This window comes from Solanum lycopersicum, chromosome 1 (genome assembly GCF_036512215.1).
Source record: "Solanum lycopersicum chromosome 1, SLM_r2.1".
NCBI classification, from domain to species: Eukaryota; Viridiplantae; Streptophyta; class Magnoliopsida; order Solanales; family Solanaceae; genus Solanum; species Solanum lycopersicum.
In genome coordinates, this window is record NC_090800.1 from 62,905,902 (window position 1) to 62,923,183 (window position 17,282).

The window sequence follows — 17,282 nt, forward strand, 5'->3', positions numbered from 1 at the left end:
ATTTACTGTTCTTCCACTCTTAGACTATCTCACTCGGAATCTAAAATTGATATCCTAGTTCTGTAATCGACTGATTCATAATAAGAATGTAACATAACCATTCCAAAATGATATTGAAATCTATTATTTGTTACTCTACAATGTTTGGTGAGGTAACTTTCTCATAAATAGTGATAGTGCAATTTTTGAATGTCCATCTACCTATAACTGGGTCACAACCTAGAGTAGAGACTCATAAGGATTCTGAGATAGTTTTGGGACTGAAAAAAAATGTTTAATTCTATGTAAGGAGTGAAAAAAAGAAAAGTTTAGCTCATGGAGAATCTTCTTTTGCCTCGAATTCTTGAAGAGCATACAATGTTATATGACAATGACCACCATCTCAACTAGATGAAGCACCTTGCTGACTAGGGCGACCAGTTTAAGCTGCTGAAGTTTTAGATAGACACATGTTACCTCTTTTATTTTACTTGAAGAGGAGAAATCCTTCAACCTATGAATTGAATAACCACACCCAAAGAAACCATCTATGACTGCATGACTCTTTCTTGGATGATTCTTACAACACATTTGACAAGTTGGGAAATTTTTGTTACGTGAAGCACTCTTTTGTGACTTAGAGTCTAATGCTCTCCCTTCCCCCTTTTTGATCATGTTGAAACATGGCGAACAAAGTGCTAGCATATGAATGTGTAATGGTTGTAGACCTCTACAGAAATATTGAGCGATTTCTACTACCTGATATCTTTTGAGATTACTCATAGTTATCGATCCTAGCCTTATTTGTATCCTTGTCCATTTACCTACCCGTATCTCCCTTAACCTCTTTAGAATGAATCATTAGTTTGGAAATATTCATATCTGTAAATATGGCCTTTCCTCACTCAGTATTCACTAGATCGGATACTTCAAACAAGAACCTGCTCATTTGTGCTTTTTAAATCGTCAACCATATGTGGAGCATACCTAGAGATTTGCGTGACCTTCACCTTGTATTGTTGGACTACAATAGAAACCCTACTTCATGTTTATGACTAATTAATACTTAGTATCCCTAAACACTCTTGAGAACAACCTATCCAAAAAAGTTCAAGCAAAGTATTCTTATGTCACAGGATCTGCATGCGCACCCCAGTTGTCTTTCCATTACGCAAACAAAATATGACCACATCCTTAAAATTGTAGGATTCCAAGTGCACCTTATCAGTACTGCCACTTACATTACAAAAAGGATCTTCTTGAACACATTAATGAAGGTATGTGGTTACTCACCTACCTGCGACCCTAGAAACTTAGGAGGATTCATAAGCATAAAATCTCGAACTATTGTTATAGCTAATCAACCGTCAAGGCTTGCCTAAACTAATGTATGTTGATTGTTTTAGATGGATACATTTGAGACAAAAGCTAGGTTGCATTCTAGAATTCTTCATTTGTAACCTCATGTTTCAGGACTGGAGGAACTGTGTTAGCATTATATGTATTATTTCTACCAGGAGGCATGATATAAAATGCAGAACAATGGATTACAAAGGAGAATTTGAATTATACATTGTGCACAATAAAAATAACTAAATAAGAGAAATTTCTTAGAAAACCTAGTAACCTCTCCGGTATAGGTGTAGTGCGCTACACACCCATGCAAGAAGTAGTGTCTAGTGCGTATCTCAGACACCCTAAGACTGTTGAACTGATTCTCTCATATGAAGCTTTTCACATCCCACAGCTACCCCATAAACGTATGATGATAAATATGATTATGAGTGACCCCAAGCTAACCTTGAATCTGGAAGATAAAAAGCATACTAAAAAAATAACTAAGTAAATCATGTACTATGTGGAAGCTAAAAGAAGTGGATATTTTGAATATGGAAAACCCAATTAGTCTAACTTTTTGATATATCATAAGATATTTTTTATGACTAAAACAACACTTAAAAACTTGAGTTGAAACTAATATATTCTCTAAAAAGCGTCTAAATGAATTGAGTTTCTGGGACAAGCCCCTAGCTAACTCTCTCAAGACTAACAACTGAAATTAAGACTTAAAAGTAAAAAAACTGTATTGTCCTTGAAGTATGAGAAATCACCACTAAAATTGATGAATTCAAAATGGGAGTTGACTAAGAGTGATATGGATGCTTAATTCCTAAACCTATATCATAAAATAATGTAGTACAAAAGTATGTGTCAGTACTTTGAATGAACAGAGCATGTAGGATGTGTATATATATAAGCTAAACAAAGCAATATATTGTTTTGAAGAAAAATTAAACTAAACTGGATGGAACGAACAAGTACTAATGAATAAGCTGACTGGCTAAATTGTATAGTGATGTAAGTGCTAAAAATATATGAATGCAATAACAATCTGACTGTGGGAGGTTCGGTTAACCAACATAAACCATGTGAGACCTTTTTATGGGTATAGGGTTGACTATGGTGTGGTCACTTTAACAAGTGCCCAAATAATAGGACTTATTAACCTATGTAGGCACGTAGTTTTGGGACTTTAGGGTACTTGAACTCTAATCAAACTCAGTTCTAAGTCAATTCCCAGATGAATACGAGAAGGTTAAATGGAGTGAAATAATGAGCAACTCAAAGAACTAATATGCTAACTGAAAATTCAATATATATATATATATACTGAAGATTCACATTTAAAACTTTGAGGAAAGATTTAATCATATATTCATTGCATGTATAATTTGTGATATTTTATAAATTTACACAACCTAGGGTTCTGGGTTCTATTGATGTGACTATACTTATTCATGAACAAATCTTCAAAATCTAGAAACCATAGTTCTGAAAAGTTTATGAGATATAAAAGAACTAACTTAATTTAAGGGACCTTATAAGTCAAAGAAAACAAAAAGTAAAATCGAACATAAATGCTGATGAAAACTTATCATAAATTCTTTGGATTTTGTGGCTGAACTTGAGGAAAACATCTACTTGTTGTTGGGAGAAATTATATCCTCTTTGTAAGCTTTTCTTTTCAAGTTGGATGATATTAGGAAAATGAGGGTCCTAGGTTATTTCTAACTCGATTATAAGGATTAGAGTGAGTAAACAAATGTAATTAGGCATAAAATAACATAGTTTAACTGCATAACTTATAGGGGAAAAGAAAAAAACTACTGTGACTTAAAAAGATTATAGTCCTCTTTCACATGCCCATTAATGGACTTTATGAAGCACCATGGGTCGTATGGGAAACCGTAGTTTCTCATAGAATTTGGGGTGGCACAGGGTCATTTTTCAAAGGCCACTTAACGGACCATGTGGGGTTTTACGGACATTCTAGTGGTCTGTGGTCCCTAACAAGTCATTTGGTGGTTTTATTTGTTTTCAATGCCAACTTGGCTGCTCGTCTTGAGTTCCATGGACCTTGTAGTGTACATGTTCCACCATATTGTTATTCGGTGTGAGACACAATGAAGGTGATGCGTCATGGTCTTATTCACGGCATATGCCCTGGTATGGGGTCCACCGTTTTCCTCTTGTTCAGTCTAAGGTATTATAGTTTAGTTAAGTTTATTATGATTTTTACATTACATTAGGGTGATATACTTTATTCTTTCTTTATTTCCATTTTTTATCGTTATCTTTGGGTTTTAGGTTTACTTGTCTTAGTGGGATAAAAAGAATGATATCAAACACATTTTTCAGTTCGTGACAATGTTTCCAACTATGTAGGAATGCATGTCGAATATTTCGTATTATCATTTTTTAATTCATGGTAGGGACACATGAAATGACATCATATAGGTTATAACCTCATTTAATGAAGTTGTGATTTTCAATTGGCCTTGTTCATTAAGTCATGTGGTTGTTAATGAATGTTTGTATTTACTTGTTGGCTTGGATACAATACTGGTGGACTAACAGTGAATGAATTGGATACCATATTGGCAAACTAATTATGTATGCTCAGGTATTATGTCGGCACACTAACAGCCAGAGTTCGATTTCGGTGAGAGTTTCAGGTATGTGATTTTTAGTTCATTGAGAGGACCCAATATTTTCAATGTTATCATGTAAGATATGCACTTATACATTATTTGACCCAAGTATTGTTGTTTTAAGACACGTGACTCAGAGTCTATGTGGTTGATAATTGTTGTTATGTTATACATTGTTCTATGTTACTATATTGTATTGACTGTTTATATCCATATATTTGTCTCTTCATGCGATCCCACTAGTACTCTATGGTTTGTGTACTGGTATCCATGTTCTTTTTCATGTTGAGTAAAAGACCTCTTTCGGCGGTTATTTCAAGACCTCTGTTGAGAGATATCTAATTTCTAGTCCAAGGGTGAGCTCCATCTTTCAGGATACCATGGATTCTTCTAAATCTTCTTATCCATTTATGTAGGCACAGGCTTATATGTTTTAGTTGATGTCCAGTTTGGAGGTTGCGTCTCAAATTCAACCATTTAGAGTTTTGGTATGATGATTTTAAGTTATAGGGTAATTTTTGCATCATTATTGTTTTAATTATCTAATTTAGTTTATGTGGATTAAATTCTTTAGTAACTTAATGGTTTTCTATATTTTCTTGCCAAGAGTTGGTTTTATTTATACAGTGTTGGTTAGTCCGGGTTAGTCTTAAATTCTCCCACAAGGTTGATTAGTTTTGGTGCCACTCACGGTGATTTGACTCGTGAGAATAAAATCCTCGTTAGGATGATATCATTTAATTTCAACATAGTTATGAAATTAAATTTATTTATCCATCTAAAATTAAAAAACTACATTTAATATTTGCTACTAAAATTTATTTTATCGTACATTATAAGAGGAAAATAAATTAATACGACATGGTATGCCAACTAAGAAATCTATCGAGAAAAATAATTTGTTTCTAGGGAATAAAGCTATAGTTTGATGACTTAAAATGAAAAACAATTAAAAAATATTTAGTGAAAAAAAACATTCAAAAGGAAGATTACATAAATTTGCCTTTAATGCTACCAACCAAAAAAGTGTTCAAAGAAAAAAAAAAGTAAAGATACTAAGTATACATATATATGTAGTTTCTTTTTACCCTAACTTTGCCTTCTCCGCCTTTTGTGTTCATTTTATCATAACAAGATTCTTAATCCAGTTAATCGGCTACAGAAAAAGTTTGAGGTTTACACTAATGCCTTGTTAATTTCATTGATCTATCTGTGTTTATACATATACATATATATACATATATATATATATATATCTTCTCTTATAAAATTATCTACGATCTTTTTGTTTTTTCGTTTTCTTTGATGTTATTAATATTCTCTTACAATTTTACGTGATTCAAGTTCTAGGACATTTAGGGAGAACGAGAGAAGATCGATCATTTTGAGTTTGACAAAATTTTAAAAGAAATAATTATTGATATGGTGGGAATAAATTTTACTTGTTATAGATCTAAAGGTAGTAGCCACTTTTAACAATTTTCTTGGACTGAGAAGTTTTTTAAATTAATTTTCTTAAAATTTCATTAATTTGGTTTAAAATAAATTCAAATTTAATATAATTTTTTTATCACTAAATGTAATGAATTTTGAAAGATGCATGATTACAATAGATTGAATTTCAATTTTTTTATGGATCTAAGATTTACATATTTTTTCTCTCTTTTTACCTACAATATATTTTTATTTTAAGAATTAAAGTTCTAATAAAAGTGATTTTATTATCGTAGGTTTTACCATTAAAAGAGAAATAATTCTTTTTATGGGTAAAATTAATTTAAATTATTATAGATCTAGAGGTTGTGGGCGCCTTAAAAAAGTTTCTTAAAAAAATGACTTCAAAAATTGATTTTTTCCCCAAAATTTATAATTTTTTTCAAAAGAAAGTTTGATTAAGTCTATTTTTAGTCATACATTCAATGTACTTGGTAAATCGTTAGAGCTTCATCACTACAACAATAACTATTCTTGTTCTTGAATGTATAAATTGATGGACAAACATCTTTTATTTTGACTTTTTATTTGTATGTATTCTAGCACTTTGATTAAGTTCTTATGATATTACTTGACACATAAATATCATTACTAGCAAGCTTGATGTTTTTATATATTTTTTTTAAAAAAATCTTTTCTATTTTCATCTTAAAAAGATCTTTTTACTTGGTTTTTATTTTCTACTAGGATATGAATAACCAGCACCAAATTTGTATGGACAAAGATGCAATGTTGATGGATGATATAGAGGTATGCTTTTCAAAAACATGTCTACTTATAAGGTGCTTAATTTTTTTCTTATAAGCAATATGCAATCTTTTTTGATAGATACTTGAACAACTTTTTTATGATATTGTGTTATGAATGAAAAATAATGTTCTTCTCTAGAGCTAAAATAATTTAATCATTTCATGACAACAATATATATATACTCATAAAAATTAAAAGAGGTTAAATATTTGATGTTAAGTTTTGTCGTTGATTGTAGTGATTGATACTGATGGTAGTAGATGATGGTAGTTATAGGGTATTGATTGTAATAGTTGGGAATGGTGAACAATGATGATGATGATTGATAAAGATGTAGTATGCAGTGAATGAATTGAATTAATGAACTATAATATTTCAGAAACGTTTGAATAGACATGTTAATTATATGAGATTTTGTTATCTAATCATTTATAACTATCAAGACTCAATAGATGGTTGCATCAAAAAAAAATAGTTAATGACTTAGGTGCAAACCTTAAAACATAGAGATTTAATAGTTTATATATGAATAATTAATGTTATATCTTTATTAATGCAAACATATGAGACATAAAAAATAATACTTACTAGTAGCTACACACATGTACATATTTTTCTGTCTAGTGCAATATCATTAGTTAAATATGCATTATGTCAAAAATGATAAGTCTTCATAGACAACCTTTTTCTTATATATTTAATGCCTTGATTTTCCATAGTCTCAAGCTATGACATGACCAAACTATCTCAAATGACAACAACTATCGATGATCTAGTTACATACTATATTCTATTGATGAATACACATTTTAAAGCCTTTTTATTTATTTATTTTTGTATCACTTTGTTCACGTTCTTAAAATATTAATTGAAACATAGTAAGCGAATAGTTCATATATTTTTTTAAAACATTCTTCATCACTTCATACATGTTTTAAATTTAGAAAATTTTTAACTAACTTTTTCATATTTGGAAGATGAATATGGCTAAGCAGGAAAAAGTTGATGGTCCAGATGCGACATTGATGGAAGTTCCCATATATTTACTTGAATCTCAAGAAACAAAAGCTAATGTTGTTGAGGTAAGCCTTAGAAATCCAATTACAAGGTGTTAGTTTTCGTCCTTTTCATATATGCACAAATTATTTAGATGGAATCACTAAATAAGGTATCCCTTTTCCTTAGGATTACTAGGTAGATAAGGAATTGTAGTCAAAGCAAGAGACGAGCTATATGTTCCAATAGGATGAAACTATTTATTACGAATTTAGTAATCTTAAGACTTGCATGACCACGACCATCATGTATCTTCTTAAAAAGTGCATAAGATTGATCAATATTCATTTTTTATATATATTAGGTATTATATCTCTTATATTATCTTCTTAAATGTTACTTGATATATCCACACAAACATGTAGCAAGTGAGCAATTTTTATCTCTTTTAGAAAACCATGAACTATTTCACACAATTTTTTGTTTTACTAAATATCTAACTAATTTTTTCTTATTCTCTTCTAGAACATGGATAAGCAACAAAAAAATGGTGATGATACGGATGCAATATTAATGGAAGTTCCCACATATTTTATGACACATGATGAATCAATAGCCGATGTTTTAGAGGTAAGATTTTTAAGAGTTTCTCCAATTATAAAGTTTTAGTTTATTTTCTTACAAGTCATTTACAAAAATATTTTGATGGATTCTTGAGTAACTTTTAATAAGAATTGTGTGATAAAATAAAGAACAACATTTATCTCTATATCTAAAACATATGAGTTGTATTCCAACAACATTATTAAAACTTGTCATACATCTAATAATAATTTAAATATGTACTTCTTCCATTTTAATTTATATGATTTAGTTTCAGTAAAAACAATTATGGAAAGGCTTTGATATTTATGTTCCAAAATCATCCTTAAAAACATGAAGTTTTATACATAATAGTAACTTTATGAATATTTTGCCAAATAAGGTAAAACCAACATGGTAAATGGTAAATAGTCCAACTAAACATTTTCAAATTAAGGACATATGTTATATTTTAAAATTGATTTAACAAAGTGTTCCATATAAAATGCAACACATGGAAAATTGATTTTTTGATGCTTAATTTTTGTTTTTAGATTTAGATCATGACCAACGACACTAGCCTACAGTCTGAGTGTCTACGAATTGAAGCTATTATAGTAACCCAACCAAGGGTTATGGTCGTGTCCCAAGGGAGTAGTAGTGAAAGAAGTAGCTACTTAGTATTCCGTTCTATATAGTGATAGTTTAAGACATTTTCAAATATTAACACAATTAATTTGTGACACCAACTTGACAATTATTGAAAGGTGTTTTGTCACAAGTAGTAGAATTGAAAAAATATAAAGGAAATCAAGTATGGTAGAGAGTTCTTGGGGTGTGATCTCTATATGTAAAGATAAAACTGGTGGGAACATGATTTTGGTAGCTAATTTGGCAGGATAATTTTTACTAGGCTAAGCTTTAGCTGAATGCATGTTCCTTCATGAGAAACTTACCCCATTTTAAAATGGTTTCCTCTCGGACACTCACTCGTCTAAACTATCTAGCCTACACCTTATCCAAACTCGCTCTTTCAATAAGGGTGCTTGGGTATGGGACTAGGGGTCACCCTCTCGGGCATATCGACTCACTCCTTTGGAGATCAATCTAGTGGTCTTAGTTTCACGACTTCTTCCTCGAGAAAGACAAAAGACATTGGTTAGTTTGTTTTTGAAACTATAAACCCATAATTGCTAAATCACACACCAAGAATAGGGGATTATTAGCCACATATCAAGTAATAATCAAATATGCTAAAAATGATAATGAAATCAAGTGGGTATTAGAGATTACACCTTAGAAGTAGCAAATGTAGGTAAATGGAGTATATCCACTTTCAAAATTAGAAGATGAACTTCATTCGGCAAGCTTCTACAAATCCCTCTCCAAATTTAAAGAGAACTTATGAAAAAAATTTCTAAAATAAAATATCAAGTTTAAAAATTGTTTTACTCTGTAATATACTATATCTAAATAATAAAAGAGGTCAATATTTATAGACTTCCTAATTGTACTGGAAAATCTTTTCGGAGCAATTAGTCATTATTCGCTTAATCTCCCTCTTTTGAGTCCATTGCCATTTGCACGATGACTTCTTTATCTATGTGTTCTGGATCGATCGGCGGTAATATTCTGCTTCGTGGAACTGTCGGCGAAAATTCGGCTGCTTCTTTTTGTCACCTTTTGATCCATTTTCTTCAGGGCTCACGTGCTAGGACAGAAGGAAAAAACTTTTCTATTTGGCAGACCGCCAAGTGTGCTTGGCGATGCACACCTTTGTATCATCACCACTTGTTGTGTATTTTGTTTCCTTTTTATGCCTAAGTGTCCACGCTCCTACCAAATCCACAAATAAGTAATCAAGGACCTTATATGAATTAAATAAGGCCATAGTTAGGTCAAATTTCAGGACTCATGAACACCCCCAACTTAATCTTTTTCTTGTCCTGAGATAAAATTAAGTTCATCCATTTAAGTAAGATGTCTCAAATAGTGCTACACAAGACTCAATCTTTAATACGCACAACAAGACTCAAATTACTATGCATGCCTCAGTTGTATATTTAAAGATTCAAGTTGTGACACACCATTACCAAAGATTCTTGAGATCACAATACTGTCTACTAATGAAAGTTCATGCTCAACCAAAGTATCTACATGCCCTTACACAAAGAATGATTCCCTTTTCATACATGTAGATTTATTAACTTAAGGTCATGAATATGATGCAATAATAACACTCACAAAGAGGGGGCACAATGCATGTTTTCAACCATAGGTTTGCCTTTATTTTCCAATTGACTTTTGTTTCGTTCACTCAAGATAAAAATTATTTTTCTAAGAAATTTAATGGGGGCTTAGTACAAAGGTATGGTCATTTAGGCTTGGTGAATTTTTTCACAATGAGATATGAATTTTTCAACACATCTCCTTTCTTAATTGATAAATCCTTAGTGAAGTGCCTTTAAGTCATTGTTTCATTCTTCTCCATGGATTGCTTGGAAATTTGATTTATTTTTGTTCTTTTATTCCACAACCTTCTTATTCATTCTTCTCTTTTTGTTTCCTTTTTTAACGTATGAAGGGTTTCCATTTCTATGCAATTCCATGGGTTTGTGAGACTTTTCCTACACTTCTTGACTTCTCCTTTCCCTTCTTACCACACCCCCAACATAGGCTTTGGCCTATGTTGGCTATTCACTTATATCACATATCAAGTGGATTATACGTGATGGATACCATAAGGTCTTGGTTTCATAAATTTATTCCAAAGAAGAGGTAAGGGTGTTCAACTAAGTTTCACGCGCTCACAGTGTATGCCACAGAAGAGGGATATGTCAAAATTGGCTTAGACTATTTGATTATAAATATAAGATCATCTCAAGAGGACACCTTTCTAAATCAATCAAACTAACTAATTGTGCAAATTCTATGTTTATTCATCCATGGTTCAAAGTAAGCTCATCACACAAGACATTGACACATAGGTAAAATAAGACAACACACTTTTGCTGGTGTTCAATGGTCGTTGCAAAAGAATTAATTCAATAATTGGTTAATGATTGCGAGATGCTAAGAGTTCACATATTGGCTATGTAACTTCATTCATTTTTGTGGTACCTACACATTCATTTTTGTGGTACCCGTACATTTATATTTGTTCGATTGAGAGCACCTTTTAAGTTATCGGTATGATTTAAACCAAGACTTAATTTTGTACAAGAACAATCACTTTCATCACAAGAGGGGGCAAAATTTTCTGTAACGATTAAAAAAATTTAATAAATAAGAATAAATAGGTATTTAAGGGCATAATGGTCCTTTAACGTTTTAAATGAATAAATAAATAAATAAATAAATCAAAAATAGATTTGTATTTATTTATTTTAAATGTTATTTGACTAATTCTTTAATTAGTCTCCTAATCCTAATAGTTTTCACTTTTTCACGCTTCTTAACTCTCTCTCTCACGTTCTCCTTCTTCCTCACATTATTTCTGCCAAATATCAACAATTCTTCATGCTTGAAGAACTCACATTAAATTTTAAGAAAAACAAAGCAAATAAAAAAATAATTAAGGCAAAGAGAAGTTGCTCGTTGAGTGGTGTGGACGTCGAAGTAACTTGGACTGATTTTGGAGAGAGTTTTAGGTAGTGAATTCTTCGTTTGAACATCAATAAAGGTATGGGTATTCTTCTCTCTTGACTCCTTTCCCAAGAGACCCCTTAGGATTCTAACTATTCATCTCGAAACTAAGGTTGTTCCCCGTTGCATGCCCCTGTCACTAGCTCCCTATGATCTTAGGTTGGGTATTCTTGTTGGCAGAATTTAGGAATACTTGCTTGTCGTGATGATCTCGTTTCAAGTATGCATTTATGACTATGTGTTTATATTTTGTGCCTTTTGGGAATATGTATGTTAATATGTATGTATTTATGCAAGATTGTGATCATGAATTTGAGTTTTTCTTTCGCATGCTAATAGTATAGAGGTTATTCGTGTTTTGTGTGTGATTAGATGCTCTTAAAATCGTATATTCACATGGTTGAAAGACTATAAATTCGAGTTAAAACAAATGATCAAACCATCTCTCTAAACTTTTCTTAAGAACTTTAACAAATTTATAAGAAACAAATGCTAAATTAACCCGTAAAAATGATGTACAAAATTGTGGAGTAATGTCCTAGAACCTGGAAACAAGTTGTAGAGGAATTCTGGAAATTTTGAACAAAAAAAATAAATAAATAAAAATAGGTGAGGTCTACAGGGATCGAACCTGAGACCTCACCAAAGTAAGCCTTAATAAAGGAATGTGCCAGATGGGGCTCGAACCTGGGGCTGGGGGACCAGCGAAATTCGCTAAAAAAAATTAAAAAAAATTGGGCTAGCAGGGATCGAACCCTCGCCCTGTCATGCGCAAAAAAGGGGAAAAGAAAGAGGGGCTGGGGGAATCGAACTCGCGACCCCCAGCTACGCGCACAAAAACAAAAGAAAAGAGGCTGGGGGGAATCGAACCCCTGGCCACTGAATTTGCGATAAAAAGAAAAGAAATGGGACTGAAAGGAATCGAACACGCGACCTAGGGGAAAGAGGGGAAGGGAATTAATCAGTAAATTAAATGGGAGGCGTGGGATTCGAACCCACGACCTCCAAGTGCGCGCGAGAAAGGGAAAAATGGGAAGGAATAAAATGTGTGACGTGGGAATCGAACCCACGACCTCAGGGACTATGGCAGCGTAAAATAAAAAAAAAATAGAGGGGTTGTGGGGGTTCGAACCCACAACCTCCCTATTGTAGTAAACTTAGTTCTAAAAATCAAAGGGGTTGTTGGGGCTTGAATCCCCAACCTTTCGGTTAATTAATAGTAAATTAAAATAGAAACTTTATCCCATCATGTGAATATTGTGATTTAAATTAGAATTCTAAATAAAATAGAATATTAATTCTTTCATGTAAATGTTGAAATTTAATCTAGAATTCTATTTAAACTAGAAAATTTATTTCTTTCATGTAAATGTTGAGATTTAAGTTAGAATTCTAATTAATATAGAAAATTCATTATTTCATGAAGATGTTGAGATTTAAGTTGGAAATTTAATTAAAATAGAAAATAAATCATTTCATGAAGATGTTGAGATTTAATTTAGAGTTCTAATGCTATGAATATTAGAAATAAAATCAATGAAAAATATAAATGATATCCAAGTGATTCAAGATTTGGGTTCCCGTACCAAAACCTCTGTATTGATACATAAGTCATACGTGAGTAAAATATTCAAGAATAATGCCAACTACTCAGATAAAAAAATCTAGATCTTGGTATACATACAAGAAACATGAGTTTTGTAATACATAATCTTAGGAAAATAAGAATCACTTAACGAACTATAAATGAAGCCCCATGGCTTGTATGTATAGACACATAAGTTTAACATACGTTCAAAAACAAGTGAACCTAAGATCTACATAATGAAATGAAGAAATGAACATTCACGTAACAAGAGGTGTGTAACTATGAAAATAAAGGTGCTAATAATGAAGAATGTAGTGACAACATGACGCGAGGCGAATGTATATGATGAGAGCAATCTCAAATGAGCCTAAGTAAATGTTACCAATACGTACTCACCAATGAGAATGTAAGATAATGAAGAGACCAGTCTCTATGAACACTCTAAATGAAAATATTGAGTTTAAAATACTTAATACTAATGAGGAGATGAGAAATCATCTATTGAGCTATGATGTCCTCATACTAGAAGCCAGCTTCCATGATGTATGAGTTGAATGTAATGAAACTTTATACTGAGCACCGATAGGCTAGCTATGAGCGGCGATCTTTCGAGAAGGGCGGAGGTTCACGTAACTCTCATGAGATGAGACTGTCCGGCTTGCCGGGTATGGGTCTCCATACATCTCCTCGTCTTTGAACCTATATTGCCACTATAGGGATCTGGCGGGGTTAAACTCCCATATACTCTAGCATGTTATTGAATCGCTTTGGCCGGTGATTCCACCTCTTTTCGGTGTGGGGGAGACACTGGATTTCATGATGCTCACATGATGTATGTCGGTTAAAGTTAAAGTTCCCAATGAATGAATGAGGCCAGCCTCAAACGAATCATATAAAGAAATGAATGATACCGAAGGTGTTAGGATAGGATAATCAAGAGGTGAGCTAGATTCAGGTAATGACATTAGGTTATTCATGATCATTGCACAGAAAACCTGATAAAAGTCTTAAAATACATCCTAGGTATAGCTTGTGTTCGCACTGGCCTATGAATGAATTGAAATGAAATAAGTATGAATGAATGAAGCAGTCTCTGTGTTTGCTAAAGGAGGCTCCCTAGTTGAGGTCCCATATGTTGAGCCCTCATTTTGGAAAGTCTTAAAGTTAAGTCTATGATAATAAAGTCTCATGGTATATGAATGAATAATATGAAAGAAAGTATGAGTTATATGTTATGTTCTATATGAATAGGTTATGTGTTGTGTGTCATACGATAATTATAATGAAGCATGTCACTCTCATGGCATAACTTTCCCAATCTTAATTTAGCAAGTCCACTGACTTGACTTCCAAACATCATGTTGTTAGGAAAGTGCTCTTCTTCCTCATGCATGTCCCCGGTGTGTGCTTGCATACACCTATACTTAGTACAAGTGTGTACTAATCCCATACAAACATCTATTTTTAGGTGCAGGCACAGGTGGACGGTAGAGCTACAGGTTCGTTGTTGCAGCTATTCGGACGTCAGCATTCATCTGGAGTTTGGTAGGTCCTCATGCTTTCGAGGATTTTACTATTTTACATTCTAGCGTAGTTTTAGAGTTGAACTAGTGGAGCATGTTCCACTAGCGTTTCTTTCCTGTTTTGGTTCAGACTTTGTATAGGTGTTATTTTGGCCGATATACAATTAATACTTAATGAATTATTTCTTTCAGTTGCTTATCTCTTAAATGTTAGATGGTTGATGATGAACGATTACGAAGTATTATGAATGTTTAACAAGTATGATTAAGGAATAAGAAAATTTCAAATTTTCCGCTAAAAATTAACCTATGTAAAGTAAGAATGACGTAAGTAGGCTTGTCTGCGACCTTTGAGAGGTCAAAGACGCCGGTCTCGTCTGGGGTCTAGATTCCGATAATGACAACGTTGGTATCAGAGCGCTAGGTTAAATTCCTAGAATAATGAGTTCACATCAACCACATTGAGTAGCTTCTAAGTCATGGTAGTGAAGTGCACCACTATCCTGGATTAGAGAGTGCATGATGCGTAGGAAAAATTTCCCTTTTTCTGATCTTATCGTGCTTTTCCTAATGTTTGAATTCTTGGTGTTATGAACGCGTCTAACATCAATCCTTGTTGTTTTCAGAGATTGAACACTTGGAGAACTAAGGGTTTGAGGACGGGAGAACCTGCAGCTAGGGGTAATCAAAATCCACCCCAGGCTCCAGTTGAAGGAGTGGCCATGCCAGTTAACCCAGCTAGGTTGACTGATGCTGAGGTAAGGGCATCTTTATCCCAGATGGCACAGGCCATCACGATGCAGGCTCAGGCTATGACTGCCCAAGTCAACCGACAGAATGTTCAGAGGGAAAACCCACTGGTTCGCAACATGGCTGACAGACTGCGTGATTTCACGAGGATGAATCCTCCAATTTTCACAGGGGCTAAGACTTCAGAAGATCCTCAGGAATTTATAGAGGAGTTGCATAAGATCTTGGTGGCCATGGGGGCCACTGATATTGAGAAGGCTGAGCTGTCTTCCTACCAGCTCAAAGATGTTGCACAGACTTGGTGCAAAATGTGGCAAGATAGTCGTGTTCTAGGTGAAGTGACAGTCACATGGGAGTTGTTCAAGACAGCATTTTTGGAAAGGTTTTTCCCTAGAGAGATGAAGGAGGCCAAGGTTGAGGAGTTCATCAACCTTAAACAAGGATCTATGACGGTCAGAGAGTATTCCCTGAAGTTTGTGAAACTATCAAGGTATGCCACTTCTCTTGTGTCTAACACCAGAGACGAGATGAGTAGATTCTTGACACGAATTGCTGAAGATCACGAAGAGGAGTGTAGGGCAGCTATGCTTCATGACAACATGGACCTTTCAAGACTTATGGTCCATGTCCAGCAAGTGGAGGAAAGCAGAAAGAGGAAATAAACTATGGTAGGTAACAAGTCAAGGCAAGCTAATGCGAATTTTTAAAGGAAGAGTAGTACAGAAATCAGGGATAAGCCCAGGTTTAAGAAGGGACTCTCCCACCAAGGGGAGTCAAGTTCATCCAAGGGTCGCCATGATAGAAATTCTGAGTCCAGAGTTGAGAGAAACAATGAAGTAGATACACCTCAGGAGAGACCACCTTGCAGGAAGTGTGGCAAACTACATGGATGAGAGTGTATGAGGGGCACTAATGCTTGTTATATTTGTGGCAAACCAGGTCACATGGTGAAGGATTGTCCGATTAGGAGAAGTCAACAACAAGGAAAGGAGAGAGTTCAGTCTAATGATCCAAGTGAAGAGGCTCCAAGGAGGCAACGATTCTTCGCACTCAAGTCTAAGGATGCAGAGGAAGGCACTTCTGGTGAAGTAACAGGTGAGTAACCTTAATTAGTCCTTCATGTATTTGACTGTGTGATGTGTATGCACTAGTATGAGGTTAGACTTCCTACTCGTAAGGCTATAGTTCCTTATCTCTTTGTATTTTGTTGCTATTGGCTAAGTGTTCATAGCGATTAAGTTATGACCTGATTGGCATTACGAAGTGTAATGGTAGTGGCATTCAGGGACGAATGTTCCTAGGGGGGATAATGTAACGATTCAAAAAAAATTTTAATAAATAAGAATAAATAGGTATTTAAGGGCATAATGGTCCTTTCACGTTTTAAATGAATAAATAAATAAATAAATCAAAAACAGATTTGTATTTATTTATTTTAAATGTTATTTGACTAATTCTTTAATTAGTCTCCTAATCCTAATAGTTTTCTCTCTTTCACGCTTCTTAACTCTCTCTCACGTTCTCCATCTTCCTCAAATTATTTCTGCCAAATATCAACAATTCTTCATGCTTGAAGAACTCACATAAAATTTTAAGAAAAACAAAGCAATCAAAAAAATATTAAGGCAAATAGAAGTTGTTCGTTGAGTGGTGTGGACGTCGAAGTAACTTGGACTGATTTTGGAGAGAGTTTTGGGTAGTCAATTATTCGTTTGAAAATCAATAAAGGTATGGGTTTTCTTCTCTCTTAACTCCTTTCCCAAGAGGACCCTTACGATTCAAACTATTCATCTCGAAACTAAGGTTGATCCCCGTTGCATGCCCCTGTCACTAGCTCCCTATGATCTTAGGTTGGGTATTCTTGTTGGTAGAATTTAGGAATACTTGTTTGTGGTGATGATCTCGTTTCAAGTATGTATTTATGACTATGCGTTTATATTTTGTGTCTTTTGGGAATATGTATGTAAATACGTATGTATTTAT

The 17,282-nt window shown here is 33.6% G+C and overlaps 1 protein-coding gene across 1 annotated transcript; it reads left to right on the forward strand.

The window, feature by feature from the left end:
- The first annotated feature begins 7,198 nt into the window (after positions 1–7,198).
- Positions 7,199–15,961, forward strand: LOC138344187 (uncharacterized). The gene is made up of 3 exons (XM_069294706.1): positions 7,199–7,297; positions 7,737–7,841; positions 15,176–15,961. Exons 1-3 carry the CDS (start codon positions 7,199–7,201, stop codon positions 15,959–15,961), a joined length of 990 nt encoding a protein of 329 aa, XP_069150807.1.
- Positions 15,962–17,282: the final 1,321 nt, after the last annotated feature.